Source organism: Bos taurus, chromosome 10 (assembly GCF_002263795.3).
Source record: "Bos taurus isolate L1 Dominette 01449 registration number 42190680 breed Hereford chromosome 10, ARS-UCD2.0, whole genome shotgun sequence".
Classification (NCBI taxonomy): domain Eukaryota; kingdom Metazoa; phylum Chordata; class Mammalia; order Artiodactyla; family Bovidae; genus Bos; species Bos taurus.
Window position 1 is genome coordinate 4071855 of NC_037337.1, and position 26770 is coordinate 4098624.

A 26770-nucleotide genomic window follows, 5' to 3' on the forward strand; every position below is an offset into this window, starting at 1 on the left:
AATTAAAAATAACTCTATTCCTCTAGGAACTTACATTTCTGCTCTGAAATATGGACTAGTAAAAGCTGAACTAACAGCCTAAAATATTTTAATCTATAAAATAAAAATTTCATATTTAGTAAGTAAAATAAACCTGGGAAGCAGCACTTCTATTACTCTGATTTTATACAAAAGACTAAAAAGTAGAGCAAATGATATTTCCGGCTGAGACTAAAATTTCCTTACTATTGTTGATAAAAAAAAAAAAAAAGACTATATTGTGTGAAAGAATAACATTTCTACTTGATACGCTCCTTAAACCTTAGATTAAAAAAAAAAAAGAAAAAACAACCCACACATAAAACTATTTAGAAACCAAAAATTATCCAAAAATCTATTGTCAGCCCAATCTTGCTACTTAAAATGGCTTAAGGAACATCTCACACCCAATATATAGGAATAACCTCACCAAGGGCACCACAATTCTCCTTTAAGTTTGGCTGTGACTTCTCAAGGAGCCTTACTACGATAGGCTATCAACATTTACTTTGAGATTTTACTGTTTTTTGCTTCCAAGGCTGACCAATTTCTTTCCACTAAAGACACTGTCTCTTTGGATACAATCCGATTATATTTAAAATTTAATGGCTAAAGAGTCAATCTGTCCTTGAAGACTATTTTTACATGGCTATTCTGATATCTGATGTACGTAGAAAGCAATCTTATTACCCTATTTCCAAATTACTGCTATTAATAGAAGAGATGAGGCATGCCCCAGCTCTCATCAGTCGTGTCCGACTCTTTGCGACCCCATGGACTGCAGCATGCCAGGCTTCCCTGTCCATCACCAACTCCTGATGCGTGTTCAAACTCATGTCCATCGAGTCAGTGATGCCATCCAACCACCTCATCCTCTGTTGGCCCATTCTCCTCCCAGCTCTCCTATTTCAGCAATAATAACTAAAGGAGGGAGTCACTATCAACATAACTCACCATACTTCTTCTAATATAGTTGATAGCCTTTTTCATATCCATGCCAGACCAGTTGTTGAGCATATAGCAGATACAGGAAGCACAGTATACAAATCGCATGTCATTTTCACTGCCTTCAGGTACTGCACAAAAACTGGAAGTAAGAACAATATGATTTACTGTACTGTAATTCACTTGTACAGGGGGTTGTTTAGAGACAGCCACTTCATGTTTTCACTCACAGAAGAACCCATCACTAATAATGGATTTAAAAATCATATACTACTTGTATTATTCAGTAGAGAATAGGACTATTAACTTGAATGATATAAAACTACCCCTAAATCATCACTCTGCTCCAAAGTTCTGGTGTCTGGGTAGCTTAACCCACGATTGCAGCTACTCCTCTCAAGACGCCAACACTCCAGAGTAAGTTCGTCTACTCTCAGCCATGGAAAGCTGTGGCACAGTGGTCTGAGAATTCATGAGAGAAACAGGACCAGGTGAAACCTGGGAACTGTTGGTTTTGCCTATGTAAAATTTCTTCTCAATGTATATATAGATAACCAATATGATAACTGATCATATTGTTTTAATTTTTACCCATAATTAGTTTTAGAGTCAGAGAAGGCAATGGCAACCCACTCCAGTACTCTTGCCTGGAAAATCCCATGGACAGAGGAGCCTGGTAGGCTGCTGTCTATGGGGTCACATAGAGTCAGACACAACTGAGCGACTTCACTTTCACTTTTCATTTTTCATGCATTGGAGAAGGAAATGGCAACCCACTCCAGTGTTCTTGCCTGGAGAATCCCAGGAAGGGCAGAGCCTGTTGGCTGCCGTCTATGGGGTCGCACAGAGTCGGACACGACTGAAGCGACTTAGCAACAGTTTTAGAGAAGTATATAATAGTGTTTCATTTCTTTTATTTATAAACAAGGGTAAGATAGCAGTAACCAAAGACTATAGTGAAATACTGAGAAATTAGTGACATGTACTTGCTGCGTTAAGTATTTAGTTTTATAGTATTTCTGCTGCTGCTGCTGCTAAGTCGCTTCAGTTGTGTCCAACTCTGTGCGACCCCATAGACAGCAGCCCACCAGGCTCTGCTGTCCCTGGGATTCTCCAGGCAACAACACTGGAGTGGGTTGCCATTTCCTTTTCCATTGCGTGAAAGTGAAAAGTGAAAGTGAAGTCGCTCAGTCGCGACTGACTCGTGGTGACCCCATGGACTGTAGCCCACCAGGCTCCTCCATCCATGGGATTTTCCAGGCAAGAGTACTGGAGTGGGGTGCCATCACCTTCTCCATTATAGTATTTCTAATCAATGTCAATTTATCTCGCATGTTTCCATTAATTTTCCCCTCATCAAGAGCAGTGTTTTTAAAATAATGATAGGAAAACACAGACAAGAGTAGACGGAACACAGATATAACATGGCAGGATTTGTCTGCCAAGTTTCCTCTTGAGACAGAATCATTACTGCTTTATTACTTCCAAGACTTAAAAAAATGCTTCACCTTAAAACTCTTTTTTGTTAGACCCATGACTCAGATCATCAAATATTAATGAACTAACTTCTTTTTCTAGCCTTTAAAAATATCACAGAAACTACCTAAACTAGAATATAATATTCAACATTCATCCCTTTTTCCTCCTATAACTATCTTAAGGCATAAAAGTTTAGATTAAATAAACTTCTAAAACATTGAGACTAAATGTATGTCTACTTCAAAATGTTAATCTTTTACCCAGAAGGTAAATTAAAGTAGATTCTAATCCTGAAACTATTAAACCACTTATTTATGGATCACTTACTGTCTTCTTAAAAAAAAATGAAATAAAAATGGAGTTCTATTATTGTGATTACTTTCATTTTCATTCACATAAGAAATATTTCATTGATTAGGCATTTCAACCATATTATACAGTGAACTTTTAGGTGGTTGGAATAAGAATTTATGACAAATTCTACAGGTCTAGTATATTCATTTTTAGTTTCAAAAGATTTTTCTTTAAAAAAAAAAAAAAAAAAACAACAACAGAAGAGAGAGAGACAAGTAACAGAAAATGACCTGTACCTTCCATCTTCTAGCTGAAGGGCTCTCAAGCCTGCTAAGCAAGCTTCTTTATTTACCCGACTTAGGTCATCTCCAAGAATAACTAGGCATGAAAGGCCAGTGTAGGTCATTGCTATGTGGCCACTGTCGTAAGGATGAGCAGTTCCGGGATTCTAGATTCAAAAGTAATATAACGTTAATTAGAAAACTGAATGAAATCTTACTCCATTATACAATTTGACAAGAAGTTTCAGTAAACAGTAAAATCAAATGTTGTTTTTACTGACTTGTATAGACATCTGGTAGAGAAAAATAAAACTCAGTTTCATGTATGTCTCAACATAAGTATTACTGCATACTATCCAGGCACGTAATTTTAAAATTTATCCTCAAGTTTTATGGAAGTAGATCTGATATTCAAATAAACCAAATTATTTAAACTTTCTATTTGATCAACCACATCAATTATTTAGAAAAGCATGTAGAAATAATTATTTTATGCCATACAAATTCAAATTAAGTACCACAGTAGTAATTACCATTTAAAAATAATACAAAACAATATAGTTGAAAAATCTTTTCCTATTCTCATACAGTTGAATTATCTGACTTTCTAATAACATTAACACTTAGAATAGCAAATAACAAAAAAATGCAAAGGCTTAAGATACTAACATTGAAAAATTCTTTGGAATAAAATAATCTAACTTTTAAAGTTTAGATCCCAAATGAGTACTGACTGTAAAGTATTTTGTGAAGACTGTTAGACTAGTAATTGACCAGGCAGAGCTGGGGAGTCAAACTACGAAACTCATATTACCAAAATACTTACTGAATTAGTTTCACTGATTTGACGGTTCCAACAAAACTACAAAAAGTTATCAAAAATCTCTTAAGGTTTATAAAATATGTGACTCCTTGTAGGAAACCCTGTAGACTCCAGTTGGCACAGACACAGATAAAATTAACTTAAAAACTTTTTAAAATAAAAGTAAAAATGTAAAGCCAAGTAACTTAAGACTGCACAATACACAAAGCACTTAAAATTTTATAATTATTTTCAAATAGCCAATCCTATTAACTAGTTATTTTAAAAAGCTAATTTCACTTAAAAAAATTTTACATTGTACTAATTTATCTGTTAAGAAAGTTTTGATTTTGACAGACTAAGAGCACATTTTAAATTCATCTTTCTCACAGGCTTTCCTTCTGTTTTAGTTGGGCTCATCAATAACTACTTCAATACCTGAATAACTGCTCAAAATATTACAAAGTTAAAATGAATCTTATACAAAGATTTTGGTTAAAATAGACTCCATTGCTTTCTACAATAAATGTTAACCTCTACACTACTGAAAGGCATCAAATCCTGGCTCTATTACACATTGGCTTGCTCATTCTGAAAAATGGAGATATTAGTGTCCACTTCACAGGCTTACTGTGAAGATTAAATAAAGTTACTGTCTATACAGATGCTAGTTATCTTACTGATGATAATGCAAGGGCAAGGCAAGTATCCAAAGGGCCACTACTTCTTTGGAGTCATGACCCAAGGGTCTTAGAACCACCAGTGACTTAATCAGAACACTTACCTGCTCACTGACCTTCCGTAGTTCTTTACAGAATGTGTTTGTAAGGTGTTCAAATTTCCTCTAAATATGAACTCGCCCCACCTATCCAGTCTTACATATACAACTCCTTATACAGTCTCACAAATATGACAAGCAACTCTTCATTGTGGTATCTCTTTCATTCTGAGTTTCTCCTTAGAACTTAAGCTCTGATATGCCTGGATACTCTACTCCACATTTATAACTGACTTCTTAGAATTCTTTTTTGGTTGTTGTTGTTGTTCAGCTGCCAAGTCATGTCTGACTCTCTGAGACCCCACGAACTGCAGAATGCCAGGCTTCCCTGTCCTTCACCATCTCCTGGAGTTTGCTCAAACTCATGCCCACAAGTCAGTGATGCCATCTCATCCCGTCGCCCCCTTCTCCTCTTGCTCTCAATCTTTCCCAGCATCAGGGTCTTTTCCAATGAACCAGCTCTTCACATCAGTTGGCCAAAGTATTAGAGCTTACTTAAACTAAGTACCTGCTACGTTAAAAGCACTGTGGCATATCCAAACATAAATCAAACGTGTACCTTAATCGTGAAGGTAGAAGAGAAGTCTATTTAAGTACAGTACAAATCAGGATGCAGTAAGTGTCATGATGGAAATACAATAATGCATGGATAAAGATTTTTTTCTGAAGGATGAGAGAAGCTTGGTTAGGTACAGATGAAAAGGGGGCTTTAGGCAGGAGGAAAAGTAAAAGTAAAGCAGAGAAGGAAAAATCCTGGCTATGCAGTATGTGTTAAGGATAGCACATAGTTTCAAAGAGAATACGGGATTTGTTGGAAGAAAAACAGTGAGAAAGGGGGTTGAGAGGATCCATCAGTGTTTCTCAAAACGTGTTCTATGGCCACTAGCGGCCCTGAGCATTTTTCAGTTAAGTCAATGGCCTACAGGTGGTTTTAGAAGAAAAACTGACGATGTTATTTACATACTATATTAGACAGTCTTATTGCTCCCTCAGGTTCTCGTGGTTTCACCCCTCTCCTGGATTCTCAGCCACCACCCTAACAGACAACTCCTCGTGGGCCCGTATGATTCCACCAGAGCCTCTAGCTCCTTCTATCATTCAACATTCAGATTAATGCAACACAGAATGGAGTGGGACCCAGCTTCCCCAGTAAATGCCTAGGTCTCGATGACTTAGGGCCACAAATGGGTTTTAGGAGACTCTGTGAACCAAAGGCAAAAAAGGTTTCTTCCTAAACTTTATTCTTGTTATTTCAAATATGCTTTGGGAGAGGGGTGAGGGGAAAAAGGAAGCTGTTTCCATAAAGTGATGTTATCAAAGAACTGTTTTACTCCAACAAGTGTAGGTATACATCTGTATAGGGTATAGTGCTGTATAACGGTCATTATTATCAGGGTCATGACTTATAGATATCCTCTCCATTATGACTAAATGCAGAGCTATCTCTAATTAGCACTGGCTTAAGTTGCAAAGTATTTTATGCATCAGATAAAAAGAACAATTTTTACGGATTTTTCTAGATTCTCTAATAAAAGCAATGGGCATACGTGATTGGAGATACTGTAGCAAAGTCATATGACTCACACAGGCACGCTTGTCTACAGCTTAAGGCAAAGGAAGAAAGCTGAAGTGGTGCCTCTGTCAAATAATGTCACTTCCTCCAAAATCACTGCTATTTATTCAAAAATTTTGAAGCAGAGTATGGAAAAACTGGTAGCATGCCATTTACCTTCAGTTTGGAACCAGATACAAATCTTGATGTACTCAGTGTAGCCAGATATTGGCTTGTAACCATTATATACGCAGGCCGATCCCATCTAGGAAAAAGTTTCTATTTTGTGAGGTCTTCTTCCACAAAATGATGACACTTTTCTCTGCTTTCTATTGTAGAAAAATACTTTGTACGCAGAAGAAACACCTACAAAAGGTTGTTTGGGGCCTCTTTGAAGAGGACAAAGCTCCTGTCAGGACCTACGGCTTTTCGGCACCTGCACGCACTAGCGCCACAGTCCTGCCTGAGCCTTGGTGACAACCTGCCTTTGCATGAAGGTCGTCACAATCCATCACTACTTGGCCTCGCACCAGTGCCTTGGCAAGAACGTTTTCTTTCATTCCTAAGAAATGTGAACCACATATAAAGTCCTACTGGAACACATGGAAGGTTTCTTAGGGAACAAACGTACTCGAGTACTTTATTCCCATTTTCTCCAGGAAATCACCTATAATTTGTACACACACACCCACACACACACACACACACACCCAGGTGCAATAGCAACAAAAACATAATTTTTGTAACAATAGGAATTCCTGTGGGCTTATATATTGTGCATTATTTCAGGAAGTAAGGTGGGTACAGCTTTCCTTTAAAAAGTTACAGTTCATAAAACACCTTTATTTAGCTACACTAAAACTTGGAAACCTGGTTCTTTCTATATACTTTCTTGGTTTTCTTTCTTACTAAAAAGCTCTACACTCCCCCTCCTCTTTCCTCCTAATCCAAACAGAACTAACCTTTGATGGATTGAATGGAATACCCAGGTAGGAAGAGCCTCGGAAACCACAGCGATTTAGATTTGATCCTGGAAAATAAAAACATGTACTTTTAAAGTGTACCTTATTTTCACACAGATTCTAATGCAGTTCAATTATACAATCTCTCAGAAAAAGTGTATTTTAGTACCAAAGCTTTGTCACTATCTCCATTTTCATGCTACCTAATGCTGAATGTCTGCTCTAGGAGCTTTACGCGGATTCTTCATTTAATTTCCAAACCAGTCCAAACCAAAATATGACTTCCTACCAGATACTTTTAATTTCAGCCTATGTCACTGAGTCAAAAATGTTTTCCTACCTTTTCTAAATGACGATTTTTCATGTGATCAACATATTCAACCTCTCTTGCTATAGAACCGAAAGCAGATGCGCTGATAATAAGTGACATGTTCAAAGTAATAGCTGGTTAGCAACACAAATAGTCCCATCCAGTGTCTTTTAACTTTAACTCACAGCTTCTTTACAGAGGAGAAATGTTTAGGTATAAATTGTTCTACAGTTGCAGAAAATAAATGTACTTTATATTTTAGTATTAGATAGTCCTTCTTTCTAAGTACAATGCTTTGTACAAAAGAACACTTTAGTTAGAACCTGGTATCTGCTTATTCATAGCATGTTTAATCACAAGATATTTTTCCTACCTAAAATTTTTCATTTTTCAAGATATCAATGGAATATAACTGGGAACCTAAGAAAGGAAATAGCTACACCCATGAAAAGGAATTCTTGAGCACTACTGATGGGAATGTAAACTGTTGTAGCCACTCAAAAGAATTAAGACTAGAACCACCATGTGACCCAGCAATTTCACTTTTGGGTATATATATTAAAAAAAAAATGGCATCATTATATCAAACATTATCTGTAGTCCCATGTTTACTGCACTATTCACAATACCCCAGACATGGAAACCACATAAGTGTCCAACTATGGAGGAAAGGATAGAAAACATGTGAAGTATCTATAAACATATATGTCTCACACACACACACACACACACACACACACAAAGATATTATGACTCAGCCATCAAGACATGGAAATTATGCTTCTTGCAACAATATGGATGAACCTAAAGGGCATTCAGTTCAGTTCAGTTCAGTTCAGTTGCTGAGTCATGTCTGGCTCTTTGCGACCCTGTGGACTGCAGCATGCCATGCCTCCCTGTCCATCACCAACTCCCAGAGTTTACTCAAACTCACGCCCATTGAGCCGGTGATGCCATCCAACCATCTCATGCTCTATCGTCCCCTTCTCCTCCCGCCTTGAATCTTTCCCAGCATCGGAGTCTTTTCAAAGGAGTCAGCTCTTCACATCAGGTGGCCAAAGTATTGGAGTTTCAGCTGAAATTCAGCATCAGTCCTTTCAATGAATATTCAGGACTGATTTCCTTTAGGATGGACTGGTTGGATCTCCTTGCAGTCCAACGGACTCTCAAGAGTTTCTCCAACACCACAGTTCAAAAGCATTCAATGCTCAGCTTTTTTTTTTTTTTTTTTTTTAAACTTTACAAATTGTATTAGTTTTGCCAAATATCAAAATGAATCCGCCACAGGTATACAAGTGTTCTTTATAGTCCAACTCTCACATCCACACATGACCACTGGAAAAACCATAGCCTTGACTAGACGGACCCTGTTGGCAAAGTAATGCCTTGAGAACCCCATGGACAGTATGAAAAGGGCATCACACTAAGTGAAATAAACCAGACAGAGAAAGACACACAGTGCATGTTACTTACATGTCATAATCCAAACAAGCTGAACTCAGAGAGAGGAGAATATGAGTTGTCAGGGCAGGCAGGGAAGATGCTGGCCAAAGGGTACAAACTTTGAACTGTAAGGTGAATAGGATCTGGGGATCTAATGCATGTACAGCATGGTGACTGTACTGAACAATACTATACTGTATCCTTGCAAGTTAATAAGACCTTAAATAGCAGAACTTAAATTTTATCACCACACACACAAAAATGTAATTCTGTGAGGGGAATGGAGCTTTTAACTAACCTTAGTGTGGTAATCATTTCACAGTATATATGTACATCAAATAATCATGCTGTATACCTTAAACTTACATACATGTCAGTAATATCTCCAGAATGTTGGAAAGAAATTCAAAAATATAAATGAAAAAAGTGGTCATACCCACATTAAAAAGGTAAGTGTGGTTTTAAGAACTATTAGAAAATCAGCATGATAGAAATAGAAGGTAGGAATGTAGTACTAACAGACTGTATGTGTATTGTTATTTAAAAAAAAATCAAGCCAACACACTAGTACAACAGCTGGAACATGGAAGCAACCTAGATATCCATCATCAGATGAATGGATAAAGAAGCTGTGGTACGTATACAAAATGGAATAATACTCAGCCATAAAAAGGAACACATTTGAGTCAGTTCTAATGAGGTGGCTGAATCTGGAGTCTATTATAGAGAAAAACAAATATCGTGTATTAATGTATATGTATGGAGTCTAGAAAGATGGCACTGATGAACCTATTTACCGGGCAACAATGGAGATGCAGACACAGAGAAGAGACTCATGGACATGGGCTGGGGGGAGGAGGAGAGGGAGAAACGAATGGAGAGAATAACGTGGAAACACATACAGTACCACGTGTAAAGTAGATAACCAACGGGAATGTGCTGTATGACTCAGGGAACTCAAACCGGGGCTCTGTGACACTGGTGGGAAAGGGTGGGGAGGTGGGAGGAAGGTTCCAGAGGGAGGGGACACATGCATACCTATGGCTGATTCATGCTGATGTATGGCAGAAAGCAACACAATATTGTGAAGCAATTTTCCTTCAATTAAAAATAAGTTAGTTTAAAAAAAAATAAGTTTCGGGAAAAAAATCAAGCTGACTTAAAAACTGGTTCTGAGGTGAGGACCTAGTTTCACACCCCTTCTGACTGGTGCACGAGTAATCATAATTGGCTTCAGGCACTAGACACTGTAACAGGGCTTCCCTTGTGGCTCAGCTGGTAAAGGATCCACCTACAGTGTAGGAGACCCCGGTCCCATTCCTGGGTTGGGAAGATCTGCTGGAGAAGGGATAGGCTGCCCACTTCAGTATTCTTGGGCTTCCCTTGTGGCTCAGAGGGTGAAGAATCCACCTGCAATGTGGGAGACCTGGGTTTGAAACCCTGGAGAAGGGAAAGGCTACCCACTCCAGTATTCTGGCCTGGAGAATTCCATGGACTATACAGTCCATGGGATCAAAAAGAGTCAAACATGACTGAGCGACTCTACCTTTCACACTATTCAGTTTTGTATCTCCTGAAATACTTAGAATAGTAGCTTATACATTAATTCTCTGAGTAATCTAGGAAACTCCTTCCCTAAACTTAAAACTCTGCATGAAGAATCTTCCCCCATTAACAACAAAAAACATTACTTAAAAATGAATACTATCTAATGGTGATAATGATTTTGATGACCATGGTTCTCTTACTTTTGCTAAAGACTTTTAAATTGGTAAGGCTTCCCTTGTGGCTCAGCTGGTAAAGAATCCGCCTGCAATGAGGGAGACCTGGGTTTGATCACTGGGTTGGGAAGACCCCCTGGAGAATGGAAAGGCTACCCACCCCAGTATTCTGCCTTGGAGAATTCTATGGACAGTCCATGTGGACATGACTGAGCGATTTTCATTTTCACTTTAAATTGGTAAGCCATTTAAGACTTGCTAATACATTGTGACTGAAATTGAAGAAAGTAGGGAAAACTGCTAGACCATTCAGGTACGACCTAAATCAAATCCCTTATGATTATACAGTGGAAGTGAGAAATAGATTTAAGGGCCTAGATCTGATAGATAGAGTGCCTGATGAACTATGGAATGAAGTTCTTGACGCTGTACAGGAAACAGGGATCAAGACCATCCCCATGGAAGAGAAATGCAAAAAAGCAAAATGGCTGTCTGGGGAGGCCTTACAAATAGCTGTGAAAAGAAGAGAAGTGAAAAGCAAAGGAGAAAAGGAAAGACATAGGTATCTGAATGCAGAGTTCCAAAGAATAGCAAGAAGTGATAAGAAAGCCTTCCTCAGTGGTCAGTGCAAAGAAATAGAGGAAAAGAACAGGATGGGAAAGACTAGAGATCTCTTCAAGAAAATTAGAGATACCAAGGGAACATTTCATGCAAAGATGGGTTGATAAAGGACAGAAATGGTATGGACCTAACAGAAGCAGAAGATATTAAGAAGAGATGGCAAGAATACACAGAAGAACTGTACAAAAAAGATCTTCACAACCCAGATAATCACGATAGTGTAATCACTGACCTAGAGCCAGACATCCTGGAATGTGAAGTCAAGTGGGCCTTAGAAAGCATCACTATGAACAAAGCTAGTGGAGGTGATGGAATTCCAGTTGAGCGATTTCAAGTCTTGAAAGATGATGCTGTGAAAGTGCAGCCCTCAATACGCCAGCAAATTTGGAAAACTCAGCAGTGGCCACAGGACTGGAAAAGGTCAGTTTTCATTCCAATCCCAAAGAAAGACAATGCCAAAGAATGCTCAAACTACTGCACAATTGCACTCATCTCACACGCTAGTAAAGTAATGCTCAAAATTCTCCAAGCCAGGCTTCAGCAATATGTGAACCGTGAACTTCCTGATGTTCAAGCTGGTTTTAGAAAAGGCAGAGGAACCAGAGATCAAATTGCCAACATCTGCTAGATCATGGAAAAATCAACAGAGTTCCAGAAAAACATCTATTTCTGCTTTATTGACTATGCCAAAGTCTTTGACTGTGTGGATCACAATAAACTGTGGAAAATCCTGAAAAAGATGGGAATACCAGACCACCTGAACTGCCTCTTGAGAAATTTGTATGCAGGTCAGGAATCAACAGTTAGAACTGGACATGGAACAACAGACTGATTCCAAATAGGAAAAGGAGTACATCAAGGCTGTATATTGTCACCCTGCTTATTTATCTTATATGCAGAGTACATCATGAGAAACGCTGGGCTGGAAGAAGCACAAGCTGGAATCAAGATTGCCGGGAGAAATATCAATAACCTCAGTTATGCAGATGACACCACCCTTATGGCACAAAGTGAAGAGGAACTCAAAAGCCTCTTGATGAAGGTGAAAGAGGAGAGTGAAAAAGTTGGCTTAAAACTCAACATTCATAAAACGAAGATCACGGCATCTGGTCCCATCACTTCATGGCAAATAGATGGGGAAACAGTGTCAGACTTTATTTTTTGGGGCTCCAAAATCACTGCAGATGGTGACTGCAGCCATGAAATTAAAAGACGCTTACCCCTTGGAAGGAAAGTTATGACCAACGTAGATAGCATATTCAAAAGCAGAGCCATTACTTTGCCAACAAAGGTCCGTCTAGTCAAGGCCATGGTTTTTCCTGTGGTTGTGTATGGATGTGAGAGTTGGACTGTGAAGAAGGTTGAGCATCGAAGAACTGATGCTTTTGAACTGTGATGTTGGAGAACACTCTTGAGAGTCCCTGGGACTGCAAGGAGATCCAACCAGTCCATTCTGAAGGAGATCAGCCCTGGGATTTCTTTGGAAGGAATGATGCTAAAGCTGAAACTGCAGTACTTTGGCCACCTCATGCGAAGAGCTGACTCATTGGAAAAGACTCTGATGCTGGGAGGGATTGGGGGCAGGAGGACAAGGGGACGACAGAGGATGAGATGGCCGGATGGCATCACTGACTCGATGGACGTGAGTCTGAGTGAACTCCGGGAGTTGGTGATGGACAGGGAGGCCTGGCGTGCTGCGATTCATGGGGTCGCAAAGAGTCGGACACGACTGAGCGACTGAACTGAACTGAACTGAACTGAATACATCGTGAGTCATAAAAAGGCTCGTACCCTTTGACTTGGGAATGATGGACATGAATATCCACTCCAGTAACTTCGAAAATGAGATGATTATATGCGCAGAAACACTCAAGATAGTATTTTGATGATAAAAATTTTGAAGTGACACAGAAGTCCAATGCGTTAAATGTGTAATGTATTTTATCTACTCAAAGAAAAGCAATGTATCTACTCTACTCTACTCTATTAAAAGCATCTACTACTCTATTAAAAGCAATTATTTGGGAAAACTTAATAGTAACACAGAGAAATATATATGATCAAGTTAAGAGAAAAGCAGGATACAAAAATATATGTGTATTATGTTTATAATTAGGTGAAGTGTACTTATGATCAAAGCTTCAAAGGCAATAAACATTTTGTGGGACATGAATAAAGTTGAATTTTGTCTTTGTCACAAATTACCACAAACTTAGTAACTTAAAACAACACTCATTTATTGTCCCACAGTTCTGTAAGGTCAGAAGTCCAAGATAGGTTTCACCAGGCTAAAATACTTGTTTTATGTTGTAGGGCTACATTCCTTATTGGAGGTTCTGGGGAACAGTCTGCCTCTGAGTTCATTTAAGGTTGTTTGGCAGAACCAAGTTCCTTGCAGTTGTAAGACTAAGGTCTCTACTCCCTTGCCAGATGTCAGCTAGGGCGTGCCCTTACCTCCCAGAGGGCACTCCTGCCATTTCCCGCATCTGGGCCCCTGTATCTCAGAATACAGCAATGGGGCCCAAATCCTTCTCATGCTTAGACTCTCTCTAGTTTCCCCTTCTGCAGCATCTCTCTCTTGTCCTCCTTTCCTGCATTTTTCTCTTTTGTCTTCTGTAATAAGGGTTTATGTGATTATACTGTGACTGTATGTATAACAACCATAGACAATCTCCATATTTTAAGATTAGCTAATTAGTAACCTTAACTTCCGGAGAAGGCAATGGCACCCCACTCCAGTACTCTTGCCTGGAAAATCCTATGGACGGAGGAGCCTGGTGGGCTGCAGTCCATGGGGTCGCTACAAGTCAGACACGACTTCATTTTCACTTTCACTTTTCACTTTCATGCATTGGAGGAGGAAATGGCAACCCACTCCAGAAATCTTGCCTGGAGAATCCCAGGGATGGGGGAGCCTGGTGGGCTGCCGTCTGTGGGGTCGCACAGAGTCGGACACGACTGAAGCAACTTAGCAGCAGCGGCAGCAGCAACCTTAACTTCATCTGCAGCATCTGTAGTACCTAGGTTAGTGCTTGACTGAATAACCAGGGAACAGGAATTATGGGGGGAGAGGAGGTGACATATTCAGAATTCTGCCTAATACTCTTTCCATACTCCAAACTGGATATAACATTGTATTTTTTAAATTAAAAATAAATTATCCCTTCCTTACCAAGCTACGAGTGCCTTTATCCTTTTAGGGTCATTTGTTTTAATCCATCTTGAATTGGGTGAGGGGTAATGTCAAACGATATATTTTCCTAGGTCCTATATTTTATCTGAACCCTAAAATGTTTTACTATTATTATTTAAACTTTTTCAATCAGCTTTTCCTTTTTTCCCTTTGGACTGCCTTTTTAAAAGTTATCTTTTCAAGCTACTGATCCACTGACAGTTCTCTATGAAAATCAAATCCTATTTCTACTTTTGATGAAAGAAAGCTGATTCCATGTTTCAGGTCAGAGTTCATACTTCCCTTAAGAAACCTTCTGGAGCCCCCACTAAGTCAGTTTCATATCGAGGCTGATATATAGTAGGGGCTTAATAAAGCAACGTTTCTTTAAAATAAAAATATCTTTTCTTCCATTTTCAAAAGAGAGTACACATCATCATCTTAAAAAATTCATCAGGCCATTCTGTCTGGCTTCTGTCAAGATTTGTCTGCTACTGTGAATTCTTTCATAATACTAGTAAGCTTACTTATTTATGATAACTATTCAAGTACAAACATGCAATTTATTCCGAATTTACAACTGAGTGCATATTCAGGATAAAGTTTAAACTTCTTCGGAGGGTTTTAGATAGCGCCCTCCAGTGTTCCTATTCAGTACTAGCAAATAAAATGTGGTCTGGCGGATGAACATTATCAAGTCTAGTTCGGAAAAATGTAGATGCTTTTGGGTCATAACCTCGGCCCACATCAAAACCCTCAGAGTAGGACCTGAACATTATAATACATATAAGAAAGAAAAATAATCCCTGCCTTATTACACAGTCAGAATTGAGAACCACTGATTTGGTGAATACATCCATAAAGTCAGACTAGTTTACCATGTTATATGGAAGTAGCTTAGACAGCTATGCATCATAAAAACCCAGATTACTTAACAAATGAAACTGGGTCAACAGAAAGAAAAAGGAGCAGCAGCAAAAATGGGCATATGAATGGGTGTAATATACACATGGGTATTTATGTGTGAGTATGTAGTTGTTGTCTAGTCACTAAGTCATGTCCACCTCTTTTGCAACCCCATTGATTGTAGCCCACCAGGCTCCTCCGTCCCTGGGATTCTCCAGGTGAGAATATTGGAGTGGGTTGCCATTTCTTCCTTCAGGGAATCTTCCTGAGCCAGGGATCAAACCCATGTCTCCTGCATTGGCAGGTAGATTCTTTACCACTTGGTCACCAAGGAAGGCCAAGTATGTAGAGAGATGTATTAAAGAATAAAACATGTTTAGCTATCAACCATAAAGAAAAACAATCCCTTTATCTGCATGCTTGCACATTAAAGATAAGTATTAAGCTACAAAGCTGACTTCTGCTTGATGACTGGGTCATATCTAACTTACAACTTAGGATTTGACTACTAACTCAAAGAAACACCAGCCATGCCAAGCATCATAAAGACAATGTATTTAGATATTCTCTAAAAAGCAAAGAAACTCACAGAATGTAAAACTTTAATGAGAGTTTAAAAAGATTTTAGTCAGGAGAGTTACTTTGCTTTTCACAAGAAAGTGCATTTGCCCTCTTTTAAAGAGAAAATTTTATTGAGACAAAATAAAAATACATAAAATATTATATTTAAATGCTTCCAATAAAAGATAACTCAAGCTAAAATATCACCAAATTACTAGTGGTGTTACGCTGCTTATATAATCCAAAACTTGTTTTGGTTATGTTCGTAACTTTCTAATTTTCATTTTCAAAGTTATGTTATTGCACTATGCAAAAAGAATTCAAGTGAATGCGGTGATTTTTTTAACGTAAAAGTAGACATTTACATTGTATGGCTATAGAAATAATTTCTCACAGGTCTCAAGAAACACAAGATTTCCTAGTAAAAGAACATATCTTATATGACTCCTGTTTCAGGATGTCAAGAAAGATCCACACAAGGTAAATAAAATATTATATAGCTTAAAAAATGTTTTTTTGTATCTATTTCCTAAATTCCACAGATTAGTTTTAGAATAGGACCTAGACCAGTTAAAGAGAAGGCAGGTGGGGGATTTTCTTTCATAGAGATTTGAAACTTAATAGCATTTCATCCAACAAAACAGTAAGCTGAGAATTTGGAACTGCAGGTGGGCTGTGAAAAGACTTGTGACCTAGCATACCAGATAGTGACTAAGGGCCGCTGGGGACATAAACCAACCCATGACTGGGACACTACCTTTACATAAAATTCTTGATCTACAATGCCTCCCAAACAAGTGTTCTATAATTTCTAAAATTTCTAACGCTCAGTTTAGCCACATGAAACTATACTTATATTTCCAGCATGTTGTTTAAAATAAAAAAAGGAAGCAAACTCACTGAAAGTCTACTAAAAAATTGAAATCACTGAACATTTTACATTTTAATATTAAACCACTTTATCTACATTTCCAAATACTTAATTCTAATTTTTATGAGCTCTATTAAGGAAGAGGTATCAGATTTATTTTCCTTTAAACACATAAGACAGCCTCAGAGTTCTCATGAAAAAATTCTTATCTCACAGAAAAATACACATGATAAAAAGCACTCGACGCACGGGATCAGTATAGGGAAAACTGAAAATGAGAAACAGAAAGCTGTATTCTAACTTTGTTTCTAACATTAACTAGTTATATTACCGTGGACAAATGACTACTCTCTCTGGATACTCTCTCTGGATCTTAACATCTACTTGTAAACTGATGGACTATAATATTCCTTGTTTTGTTCTAGCTCCAAAATTGTCTGGTTGTGCCCCTGGTCAGAGAGGGTAACGAAGTCGCCAGGCTGATCCCTGGTGTTTCCTAAATACTTCCTGACATTGATGAGAAGGGCCCCAACCCTCCAATGGTCTGACCGCACACTTATTACTAGGATACCACTGGGATCTTTACACTCCTAGGATTAAATGGAAGGCCAGGGGTAATTGTGATTAAATATTTACAAGGTACTTAATTGCCACACAGGACAGTTTCCACAAGGGACTATATATTTTCCCAGTATAGCAGCATGGGGACCTGGAGTCAGAAGCCAGGGATTCCAGTCTGACTCTGTCACTGACATCTGTGTGTGACCTCGGGCAGGCCTCTCACTCACTTTTCCTTTCAATGTCTGCCCGACTTCTGGGAAAGGCAGACTGAGGGAAGAACAATGTGATGGTGTATTTGAAAACTACAAAGTATTAAATAATGCACTGAATTGTTCCTGCCAGTAGCAAAATGTCAATATTTGTGTACAGTCATATAAATTGGCTTAGTTTTTATTTGTGTTGTGTTTTAAAGAGGCTGAGATAAAGATTTCTTAACTCAAATTTTTAAAATACAGAATTTTTATTGTCAGCATTCAAACAATGCAGAAATATAGAATCAAACAAAAGTACCTTATCCAGCCATCCCCTACCTCTGTTCTCATCTCCTTCCCCCTCCACAAAGGCTGTCTATGCATGCTTTTGGAGCTTTTCCTATACACTGATGTTAATAGATTATTAAAACAAAACACCCCTGTACATGCCGGTATTTATCATTTAACTGCATCTGATGAACAGTGTCATGTAAGAACATACACAGATCTACCTCAATCACCGTACTGCGGGGGAGTACTCTTTACTGGCCTACAGCTGATTTAACTGTTTCATTTTCGGTGGATACTTACTGTTTCTGACGTATTACTATAACAAACAATGCCAACACATCCGTCTACACAGAGTTCTGTGCACATGTACTAGGTTCCTGAGGTTAGCAACAACTTACCACTAACCTGGAGGCTTTAAACAACAGAAATGTATTAACAACAGAAATGTATTCTCTCGTATAGCCCAGGAGTTCAAAATCAAGTTGTCAGCAGGTTGGCTCCTTCCGAGGGCTCTGAGACAAAGCCCGGTGTATACCCGCTCTGAGTTTCTGGTGGACCCACCCTGAGCTTTGCGTCTGTCTTCACATGGCCTGTCGTCCTCCGTGAGTAGCTCCCTTCCGTTCTCTCTGAAGGACACCAGTCACTCTTCTTGAGCTCCTTACCCTAATTATGCTTCCCAATTATGCTTCCAAATGCAGTCACCCTCTGAGGTTCTGGGTGCATATGCCTTTGGGGGACCATTATTTAATTAGATACAACACACACAAGGACAGGTGAGGGCAAAGAGTCACACTCCTAAAATGCCCTTCCAAAGGTTACAATTTTTACTTCCACCAACAGAGTATTAAAGTGCTCCTTTCCCCACATTCTTACCAACTTTTAAAACCTTTTCAGTAAATTGATGTGTTAGGTAAAAAATAATGTTAATATTCTTGTTTCTACTGCATCTCCCTAATTTCTAGTATCAGTCGATCCTCTTTTCATGTATTTAATGACTATATGTACTTCTTTTGTGAAGCACCTATTCACAAATTTTGTCATTTTCTAAGTGGCAGTGTGTCATCTTTTCCTCAATCTTTTAACAACTTCTTACAGTTTTGGTATGAATATTTTGTCTAGTATATACAGTGGCACAATTTCCTCCAAGTCTGTTATTTATCCAACTTTATCTTTCCCTATGTCACATTTAAAAATATTTATTTAATCAAATCTGCCAAAATTTTCCTTTATGGTCTCTGGGTTCTGTTTAACACTTTTAAGATTTTTGAGTCCCCTAGGATTTTATGTGATATCACAAAGTAGAACCAATAGAGAGTTATGAGTTATAGAAAGCATTCTATTCAGCTTGCAAATGCCCTATAAATGTGAAAATATTTGAGGAGCTACAGGATGCTGTAGGCTAAATGTGAAAATACAGAAAAGAAAAAAAATAGGAAAAGGTATAAGTCATTTACAGTCCAACAATTGCTGATATGCAGTGATGCACTACACATGAGAAGAGAAAAAAAAATCTAAGACAGGTTCATTCATTGCCCTCCAGAAGTCTACAATTCAGACATAAGCAAAAATATTTTAAGCAAGAGTTAAGCAGCAATGATTGAAAAAGTAAAAAATTAGCAATGGGCTTCAATTTATGAAGTACATGGAGTTGAAAGTACAATGGGAAAGAGAATTCTGACAGATGTCAAAAGAGATGGTAAATACACCCAAATTCAAAAAATTTTTAAACTTTCATCAAAGTATAATAAACAGTTTAATGAACTTCTTCAAAGTAAACTTACCTGTATAACCAGCTCTCTGCTCAGGAAAAAGTACATGACCAGCACCCAAGAAGCCCATCCTGCTTCCTTCTTGGCACTCCCCAAAGGCTCAGGTTGGCTTTACTGACATTTTTACTTTGTATTAATAGAATAATATACTATATATTTCTTTATCACAAAATATGTTTGCGACATTCATCCAAATTTTTGTATGTAGGTCTAAACTGTCCTTTCCCATGACTGTACAGTGATCCAGCGTGTGAATTCCGATACATCACTGATCTGCAACACCAATGACGGGTAGTTTGCATATTCCTACTCTGGGCTCCTGTGAAAAATACTGCTATGAATGACCATTCTAGTACATATCTTTTGGAGAACACATTTTTTCATTTCTGGTTGGGTACATACTGCTGCTATTGCTGCTAAGTCACTTCAGTCGTGTCCAACTCTGTGTGACCCCACAGACGGCAGCCCACCAGGCTCCCCCGTCCCTGGGATTCTCCAGGCAAGAACACTGGAGTGGGTTGCCATTTCCTTCTCCAATGCATGAAAGTGAAAAGTGAAAGTGAAGTCACTCAGTCGTGTCCGACTCTTAGCGACCCCATGGACTGCAGCCCACCAGGCTCCTCCGTCCATGGGATTTTCCAGGCAAGAGTACTGGAGTGGGGTGCCGTTGCCTTCTCTGGGGTACATACTAGGGAGCAGAACTGCTGTCACAGAATGCACATTTGTTGCGTATTAGTAAATTTGTAAATTTAGTAACTTTGTTGTGTTTTAGTAAATACTGCCAAACAGTAACTATAAAATAGTTACAGTTGTGCAACATTCTCATCAACATTTGTTATTTTCCACCTCTCTCATTTTGGTCATTCTAGTGAGTGCACAGCTAACATAATTATCAGAGATAACGTGACAGTTTCAGATGACAGTTGGCAAGGCTCTTGCAATAGAAGATCAAATAATGAGAAAAGTAAGAAGCCTTCAAAAAGAATATAGTATTAATTAGCTCAATCATGAAGCCAGCAAACAGTCTTTAAAGGCAGATAAAAATATAAAAGAAAGTAGGAAGCACAATGAAAAAAATGACTACTGTTCTGATGATTGTAACCTATAGCATGGGTTTCCTACATTTCTAGAGGAACCATAGCTATTTTACTCCAAGAAAATTAAGTATCATAAGTAATGTCTAAAAGTAATATATTTTAGCAAAAACTTCTTATAGAATAGCTTTGCTATATACCACAGTGTATAATTTCCTATCTGTATTATGTGAAATATATTTAGGAAACACCAATTTATAATTAGGACATGCACTGTTAATAAACAAACAAAAATTACACATAATCTGTAACAAAACTACCTTACATCTGTTTAATATTAATATCTAACTCTTTAAAAAATTTCAGACTTTCACTCAGACTAGTGAAAAAAAAATTCTGATTAAAAAGGAAAATACAAATTACTTCCATTTTGCAGGTGACTAGAAATTAACCTCACCTTAGCCACAAGCTCCTAGAGAACAAGAACCATATCTCATAGTTTACAACAGTCCCTCTGTACAAGTTTAGCAGAGTATTCTTAGCAGAACATTCAATAAATACTACTCAGCAAGATGTTAGAATCTATACTCTTCAGGATATCACATATGCTGCTTTATGTCATTGGTGAAAAATGATTAGATATTTATATCAGAATTCTGAAAGATCTAAAACTGCCTAATCATTTTTTAACAAGAATTCATTAATAGGCAAAGACTTTTTAAAATTATAAACAAATACTACAAACTTCAAGAATAATAAAGTAGAAAGCTCAAACTATGTCCAATGGCATCTGCTAATAGATCAAAGCTCTTTCTTTCTAAATAAAGCTTTGGTTTATTATTTCCCCAAAGCTTACCTGGGTGAGATTATTCCAACCAATGAACCACATCATTAAATTATAAATGCTGACTTATAAAAGAAAGGTAAGCAGTGATCATACATAAGAAGTACATGACTTTCTGGGAGTTTATTTGGGCTTGATCTAATCCAGCTCAATGTTAGCATTTCTAACATTTGTAAGTTAAATCAATATTCGATACTTTAAACTTAACGGAGTGAACAACAGAATTTATAAAACTTGTGTGTATTTAGCTGATCAGTAATTTATGAATTCTGATAACTAATTGATCAAATACATAAAGTTTTAAGAACCATAAAAATGACTGAAGTATAACCAAGAGTTCTAAGAAACCATTAAAGAAACACTAATGGAACATTAGCAGGGAAAATGGTTAAGAGGCTGGAATGAAACTTTTTGATGGCAAGTTTTTTTTCAGTGAAGAGACAAAAAGAATGGCTGAGAATGAAAAACAGAGTGAATGCTACAAAACTAACCAAACATAAATGTGGAATACAAGTCGTCGAGCAGCAGCTGTCAGGGTGGACGTGCACAGCAGGATGGTGCACAACTGCGAATCCCCATTCAACCTCTGAGCAGTCTTCGCAAGGCACGATGCCTACCTTGGTCAGCACCTTGCTCAAACAGAAAGGGAGTGTCGTATTACAAGGAAAACGCAGATGAATAAAATACTGGGTTGGCCGAAAAGTTTGTTCGTGTTTTTCTGCAGGATGTCACGAAAAACCCGAACGAACTTTTCAGCCAACCCAATATGATAATGGTTTGTGAATACACGAAGATTTCCGAGTCCAACACACGTGTTACGCTAGGTACAGCTAGTCACACTAAAAATAAAATGCTAAAAACTCACTCACTGTCTTCTGTGGGAAGGACCTGCAGGGAGTAAATCCACTCTATTATATCATCCTTGTTCACCACATCTAAGGAGTCCAACATATCCAGCCCAGAGAGTGCGAAAAATGCAATAGTCAACCTAAAAAGAAAAAAATATAAAATTCCATCTTATCAAACCAATGAAGTCTTTCTGTTTCAGAAAAATAATAAACTCATTCTAACTTTACAATAATTTAAATGATAGCCCCAACTTGTGAAAACAGAAAAACCCAATTTAGTTTTATAATTTAATAATATCAATCAAATCTTTGTTTTAATTTCTAATAAAGGGATGTTTAAGGCTTAAGAACTCAGTGCTACTCATCTGAAGTATACATGAATTCACTGAAGCCAGGTTATGAGCAACCTAAAGGCTAGAAGTAGAATTGAGAAAGAATTCCATGCACCTAGTCAGTATATATAAGGCCAAAAGGATGGAAAATATATACAAATCTCAATTTTCACTGATTCGCTAACAGCAATTTATCAGTTCAGTTGCTCAGTCATGTCTGACTCTTCGCCACCCCATGGGCTGCAGCATGCCAGGCTTCCCTGTCCATCACTCCCAGAGCTTACTCAATTCATGTCCATTGAGTTGATGATGCCATCCAACCATTTCATCCTCTGTCATCCCCTTCTCCTCCTGCCTTCAATCTTTCCCAGCATCAGGGTCTTTGCCAAGGAGTCAGTTTTTCACATAAGGTGGCCAAAGTATTGGAGTTTCAGCTTCAGCATCAGTCCTTCCAATGAATATTCAGGACTGATTTCCTTTAGGATTGACTGGTTTGATCTCCTTGAAGTCCAAGGGACTCTCAAGAGTTTTCTCCAACACCACAGTTCAAAAGCATCAATTCTTCGGCGCTCAGCTTTCTTTATAGTCCTGCTCTCATATCCATACATGACTACTGGAAAAACCATAGCTTTGACCAGATGGACCTTTGTTGGCAAAGTAATGTCTCTGCTTTTCAACATGCTGTCTAGGTTGGTCATAACTTTCCTTCCAAGGAGCAAGCGTCTTTTAATTTCATGGCTGCAGTCACCATCTGCAGTTATGCTTATACCTGGTGCTTAATTTTTAAGGATGTTAGAATAAATCTATCATTATTCAAATTTGTTTATAAATAATGTGACCCCTTGCGAAAAAAGGGGGAACAAGGAACACTAAAAATGCAAATGCACTGTAACTCCCATTTCCTAGAAATGAACAGTCTTTGAGAAATGGAACACTCTAAAGCAAAATCCTTCCCCTCCAAGATTGTGCACTAACTCAGAAAGCTAAGCCCGTACTCTCACATAAAAACTGGTCCCCGCAGTGGCTGCTTTTTACATGAATAGTTTGTTACATATATAGTTCCTTTCCTGTTGAGATGCATTCTATGGTATTGTCTGATTGAACATGGTTATCTCATTTCCACATTCTAATAATTCCTATGACTAACACTGACAAACTAGGACTTCAAATTATCTGGTCTAAAGTCTTCTCGCAGAGCCACTCCATGCATTCTATAACCTTTTATAGAGATTCCAAGGGAAAATTAAGCCTTAACGCACTAAGGCAATCACTATATATAATTAACTTCTCTCCTCTGCATTTAGAATGGTATTACTAATTTTAGGAGAAATGGAAAAACATTCACTCATTTTTTTAAAGGGTATAATTCTCTCTCTAATCCCTGGTTGAAAAGGCTGGCATCCATTAGATAACAGGAGGAGAAATCAGAGAGCAATTTAATTCCAACCAAAGCTTTAATTCCAACCAAAAAATTAAAACTAGTGAGATACTGGTATACTCAAGAAGACACTCTGGGAGACTTACATTATCTAGAGATTGGAAAGTGGAAAGTAAAAGCCACTCAGTTGCATCTGACTCTTTGCGAACCCATGGACTATATAGTCCATGGACTTCTCCAGGCCAGACTACTGGAGTGGGTAGTTTATCCCTTCTCCAGGGGATCTTCCCAACCCAGACTTGAACCCAGGTCTCCCACATTGCAGGTGGATTCTTTACCAGCTGAGCCACAAGGGAAGCCCATTGAGAGATTATTATTATGTATTAGGCACTGACCTGGAGAAGGAAATGGCAACCCACTCCAGTATTCTTGCCTGGAGAATCCCAGGGACCGAGGAGTCTGGTGGGCTGCCGTCTATGGGGTCGCACAGAGTCAGACACGAATAAAGCGACTTAGCAGCAGCAGCAGGCACTGACCTAGAAAATTTCTCATTATTATCTCAGTTTAATTCCAACAAGTCACTGAGATCCACTTGAATTAGAGAGGTGATTTATCTGAGTAAGATCAGGAATACATGAAGGGGAGTAGAACCCCTTTATGTGGGAAGCAGTAGTTGAGAGCTCAGATCTGCAGTCAAATGAGCTAGCTTCAAATCCTCGGTTGGCCAATTTCCATCCATCTGTAATGTGGTTAAGTTACCTAACCCTTTCTAAGTCTTTTCTAAGTCAGCTTCCTTACCTGTAAATCATTGTACTTCACACAGTTATTGTGCTTACCTGCTCACAAGCAAGCACTAAATAAATGGAAGCTACTGCTATTGGTATTTCCTGATCTGAAGGGACAGCGCTAACATTCACGGTCTTAACACTACAGGCCTTTTCACTGGTTGGCAATCTCCACCACCCCCACCCCCAACCACTCTTCTCTAAAACCAAATGCTTTAGACGTGGGGAAAATTTCTACCTAACAGTACCCACATTTGAAAGTCACTTCACTTGATGAAAGTTATATTTCATGAGATAAGGTCTGCCTTGTGCATGATATGCAGTCAAATAATTTACAGAATTAACTAACAAATAAAGGACCTGCAATATTACATCTAACCCTCCTGGAGAGCTATCATTGGGTTCAGTTTTGCTGAAATCTATAAAGTGAATGACTACAGTCAGGTAAAATAAGGCATCTAATAATTTAGTTTATTAAATCATTACTATGTGCTCAGTCACTTCAGTCGTGTCCAACTCTTTGTGACCCCATGGACTATCTAGCCCGCCAGGCTCCTGGAGTGGGCTGCCGTACTCTCCTCCAGGGGATCTTCCTGACCCAGGAACTGATCCTGCCTAGCCCGCATTGCTGGCGGAGTCTTTAAGCAAAATGAAGAGAGATGTAAGTGAGAGACAACGTGAAGACGTTGAGAGAACAATGATCTTCCCGTTACTAAAATATGTTACAGAAAAATGTAAACAAGGGGCTGTAAAAATAAGTAGGTATTATTTTTTAAATTAAAAGCAGAAGTCATCCAGTCCATCTCTTTCGTTTTCTAGCTCAAGATAATAAAATCCAAAGAACTCAAGTAACTTACTTCAGATTTCAGTGCTGGATCACCAACAGAAACTGCTGAGGGGCTCTGAGTCAAAGGCGTGTTTCTCAAGTATGGCGCAACTGGAATCCGCGTAAAGACAAACACCACACCAGCAGCAAAACCTGGAGGCCGAGACCTCACTACACAGCAAAGAAATCAGAAATCCTAGACGGAAGGCAGGGTCTGGCACCTGGGGCTTGGGTGAGTGGGGATGGGAAGCAGTGAGCTTCTCAGGTGACTCTAGTGGGCAGCAAGGCTTACAGAAGCACAGTGATGTGCACTGGGTCAACACTGCTCCCCAGCGGCCATTCTGAAGACAGTTTGGTTCTCATCACTAGAGAAGGGTGCTCCTGCTACCCAGTTGGTACAGTGGGGTACGCTGCTATGATGCACAAGACAGGACCATTCAGAAAAGAACTATCTGGACCAAAATGTCAAAAGTGCTGAGGTCTAGAAACTCTGCCCTCAAGTCTTACGGTTATCTGCATGCAAGTGTTAACTGAGTCTTTTTTAAAATTATACTGGTACTATGATATGGAAATCAGTCATCTGATGGTAAACTATTTTAAAACCTTGTATACTTATTAAAGGCTTCTTAAAGTCCAGCATTTTCAACCCATAGCACTTTAGACTAAGGTTTATAGGATTAACAGCACTATAGTGAAAAGACTGTTTATCAAATTTAGCATCCAGCAGTGGCTGGCAGAATAGAGCCAAGAAGCCTTTGGAGCAAACATCCAGCCTTCCTCTAAGATAAGATAATAAGAAAATATTCTTTTGGGGACCATACTAAAGTTCTCAAGTAGTCCTAAAACTCTGAGAGCGAGATAATTAAATAATTCCTAGGGAATAAAAAGGAATTCTGGGCTGGGGGCCTCTGGGAGAAATAATGTGAGGTCTTATGGTGCCTGGGGTAGAGACCATCAGGCAACCTGTCTTGGTGCAGGCATCTAGAGGGGTGACTGTGCCAGTACATGTTCCTAAGATGAGGCCAGCAAAGTGCTTTTTACTTTATTACTTCTTCAGAGTGCATCTGTCTGTTTTCTTCCTTTCTTCTTTCCCCCAGAATTGAACTCTGAGACTGTAGCCTGAAAAACCAAAGTAAGCCATGTCTTCCTGCCCGTTCTCCTACTCTGAACATTACATATAAAAAGTTTAATCTTA

At 38.6% G+C, this 26770-nt stretch overlaps 1 protein-coding gene across 2 annotated transcripts in view; it reads right to left on the bottom strand.

Annotated features, from left to right (window-relative positions):
- Window positions 1–26770, bottom strand: part of PGGT1B (protein geranylgeranyltransferase type I subunit beta) — a 55745-nt gene that overhangs the window by 22699 nt on the left and 6276 nt on the right. Inside the window, exons 2-6 of one of the 2 annotated variants that reach the window (XM_059890309.1) lie at window positions 24360–24500; window positions 22276–22394; window positions 7112–7179; window positions 3033–3184; window positions 973–1105 (exon numbers count right to left, since the gene is read on the bottom strand). In XM_059890309.1, coding sequence (XP_059746292.1) covers window positions 973–1105; window positions 3033–3184; window positions 7112–7179; window positions 22276–22394; window positions 24360–24500 — 613 coding nt within the window. 2 annotated transcript variants of the gene reach the window in all.